The 3,683-nt window shown below is 37.6% G+C and overlaps 1 protein-coding gene across 1 annotated transcript in view; it reads right to left on the minus strand.

The window, feature by feature from the left end:
- Positions 1-2,574, minus strand: part of col28a1b (collagen, type XXVIII, alpha 1b) — a 17,054-nt gene extending 14,480 nt beyond the window's left edge. The window contains exons 1-2 of the mRNA XM_014016401.1: positions 2,245-2,574; positions 1,894-2,059 (exon numbers count right to left, since the gene is read on the minus strand). Of these exons, the coding sequence (XP_013871855.1) occupies positions 1,894-2,059 (166 nt within the window). The 5' untranslated portion in view covers positions 2,245-2,574. The remainder of the gene's footprint in view (positions 1-1,893; positions 2,060-2,244) is intronic.
- Between the last annotated feature and the right edge of the window lie 1,109 nt (positions 2,575-3,683).

Genomic DNA, 3,683 nt, shown 5'->3' on the forward strand with positions numbered 1-3,683 from the left:
TAATTTTAGCTTTTAGCCATAGTTTAGCTATTTTTAACCTCTGACTTCAGTTTAGCTAATTTTAGCTTTTATCAACAATTTTGCTGGCCTTAGATTACAGCCATGTTTTTTGTTTTGCTAATTTTAGTCATTTGCCTTGGTTTTAGCCTCTAGCTACAATTTAACTAGTTTTAGCAATTAGCTACTAGTTCAATATTTTTGTATTTAATGATAGTTTTGCTAATTTTAGCTTTTAGCCATAGTTTAGCTATTTTTAACCTCTGACTTCAGTTTAGCTAATTTTAGCTTTTATCAACAATTTTGCTGGCCTTAGATTACAGCCATGTTTTTTGTTTTGCTAATTTTAGTCATTTGCCTTGGTTTTAGCCTCTAGCTACAATTTAACTAGTTTTAGCAATTAGCTACTAGTTCAATATTTTTGTATTTAATGATAGTTTTGCTAATTTTAGCTTTTATCAACAATTTTGCTGGCCTTAGATTACAGCCATGTTTTTTGTTTTGCTAATTTTAGTCATTTGCCTTGGTTTTAGCCTCTAGCTACAATTTAACTAGTTTTAGCAATTAGCTACTAGTTCAATATTTTTGTATTTAATGATAGTTTTGCTAATTTTAGCTTTTAGCTACTGTTCTCATAATTTTAGCTTTAAACCATGATTTGGCTACTCTTAGCCTCTACCTTCAGTTAAGCAAATTTGAGCTTTTAGCAACAATTTTGCTAATTTCAGTTTATGGCCATGCTTCTTGTTTTGCTAATTTTAGCCATTAGCCATAATTCTGCTCATATTAGCCTCAAGCTACAGTTTAGCTAGTCTTAGCTATTAGCTACTATTTTTGATAATTTTTTTGCAATTAGCTATAATTTTGCTAATTCTAGGTTTTAGCAACAGTTCTCATTATTAGATTTTAGCTATGATTCTGCTACTTTTAGCCTCTACCTTGAGTTTAGCTAATTTTAGCACTTCAGTACAGCTTAGCTTTTTTAACTCTTTAGCTATGGTTTTGCTCTTTTTAGATTAAAGCCTTGCTTTTTGTTTGAAATTTTAGTTGTTAGCCATGGWTTTGCTCTTATTAGCCTCTAGCTACAGTTCTCATGATTTTAGCTTTTAGCTATGATTTTTCTACTTTTATACTCTAGCTGCAGTTTTGGTCATTTTTTGTTTTGCTTTTGCCTTTTTTTTATTTTAGCTGCTTTTCTTGTTTTAATTTGAACATCTCAGTTTCAGCTCCTGGGGTTTGACAGAAAACATTAATGAAGATGTTTTGTTGGAGCTCAGGTAGAACTGGTTTCCAGTTCAGTTCTGGCCTTCAGCTTGTATTTCGGCTGTTTTGCTGCAGGTAAGGTAAAGGTAAGGGTAAAGGGATGTTACAGCTTCATGCTGATGATGCAGAACTGGGTTTAACTCTCCTGTTGTTGTCAGAACCCCAGGTTCTGTTCGGGGAGGACCCGGGGCAGCAGCTTGTTCGTCACAAAGGGAGATGATGTTCTGGACTCTGTTCTCCTGGGTCGTCCTGGGTTTTACACCGYAGCAGACCTGTACACTCTGTGAGAAGTGATTCCATCAGTTTGAACAAGATGACAAAGACTTCAGAGAGAAAACTTGGCCCCAAAGGGATGTGCTGTAAAAACAAGTCTGGTCCAATGAGGCCCTGTCACAGTTTTCAGGACATGAAGGATTTGTTCCAGCTGTCTTAGTGTCTGAAACCTCAGGGGAGTCCTGCAGGACTGCTGGATCAGGATGCTGCTATTTAAGATTTAATGATCACACAGAACAATTACAAGCAAAAATCTGAAAACACAGGAGCAGCTGGATGCCTGTGTTTCAGTCAGTGAATAAAAAGATGGATTCAGGTGAAGTGGTTTGATTAATCGGTTCTTTCCTCCTTCGCTCTCACCTCCAGCTTGTGGAGACTTCTTWTCGGAACCGTTACCTCCATCGTTGAGCAGCTTGTCCTTTTTCCTCCGTGTCGTCTTCCTCCTCTGAGCGGWGGCTTCGTGAAGAAGAGCGAACAGCAGAAGGCCGAGCCCCAGACCTCTGCTCAGGCTTCTCTGCAGCAACATCTGTGAAAAACAGGCCGACGGCTTGTAGGTTCGATTAAAACATCATGAAATCTCAAACACATTCCAGCATAACCTGCAAACTTCAAATTAAATAAATAAATAAACATTTATAATGAGGTATTTTAAGACARGTGCACCTAAAGTTACACTCTGAAACAAATACAATAAAAAAAAAACAATCTTACCTCATTTAGTGGCGGGCAGTGCTGGCAGTCCGGTTCAGACAAGTGTCTCTGGGAGGCATTTTGACCCCGCTGACGATCGGGGGGTCTCTAAAAACCAGACTGAGATCAACTGAGGGTCACCAGAGGAGCTGATACGCTGTGGCTCGCTGCCAGGGTTTCAGATAGCTGCGGATGGGCGGGAGTCGTTTGGGCGGAGGCTTTGTGATGACAGAAGTTAACACAAGTGACCAGCCGAAACATATGGGTTCGTCTGCACATTAGATGAATAAAAACAGTTATATTTGCAGGGGCGGAGCTAGACTTTTTTTTACAAGGGGTGGCCCAATGTGTTTTTAGGGGGCACATATAAAACTAAAAAATACTCTGGATTTGGACATTAAAGGGATCCCCGACTAGTTGTAATGTTAGACTTTATATGATAAACATATACTTTAACTGTAAAATAAAGACTAAAAATACTGTAGGATGTTCAGTTTTTATGATTTTTAAACTAAAAGTTTAAAATACAGTATATTACACGGACGGGGCCATTTTATTTACACGCAAAGCATTTTGGGAAACTGATGACATCAACTAGGTCATCGGTACGAGGCTGCTAGCGANTCAAATAAAGTTTAATGTTACAACTAATCGTGGATCCCTTTAAGAAGGCCGGCACAGCCAACTTCAAATGGCTCTAATTCAGCTGTTTTAAAATATATTGAGCTGAAATTTTGCATGATCGTAGCTAAGAATGATCCAAAATTTAGCATGGTGGTAGCCAAGAGCAATCTCCATTAGATTTTGAAAGTCATCTCAGTTTAAGCTAAGTGCCAATGCCAGTTTGAAAGAAGATAATTTCAACCAATTCTAGACACATAAAGCTGATAATTAGTATAATAGTAGCCGACAATAATCTTCAACAAATGCACATTAAAAATTCAAGATGGCCACCACTTCTAATGTCATGTGGCTATAACTGAAACATTTTTCAAGCTACTTAGTTTAAACTTGGTGTAGTCTATTGGTAGCTGAGAGCGATCTTTATGATTGGAAGTCAAAATTCCAAGATGGCCACCTTAGCTCAATCAGAAAATGTTAGATATTAAGCTGAAATTTAGTCTGGTGGTTGCTGAAGGTGGTGCCCAACAGATTCTGAATAAAAAAAATCAAACAAGATGGCCACCAAAGCTAATTTTAAATGGTTGTAACTCAGCTATTTTTAGACATAATGAGCTGAAATTTGGTGTGTTGAGATGTGCGATTACCAAAATATAGTAAAGTAAAAACATATATATAAAATAATGGCCACGTGGCAGTATTCGTAAAAGTTCCTCATGGAACTTTTCTAGTTGCTCCATGTAATTGTTGTGTTGCAGACTGGCCACTAGATGTCGCCCAGTTTTCAGCTACTGGTTCAGAACCTGAAAACCTGTAACATACTGTGTATATATATATAT

Source organism: Austrofundulus limnaeus, unplaced genomic scaffold, assembly GCF_001266775.1.
Source record: "Austrofundulus limnaeus strain Quisiro unplaced genomic scaffold, Austrofundulus_limnaeus-1.0 Scaffold144, whole genome shotgun sequence".
NCBI classification, from domain to species: Eukaryota; Metazoa; Chordata; class Actinopteri; order Cyprinodontiformes; family Rivulidae; genus Austrofundulus; species Austrofundulus limnaeus.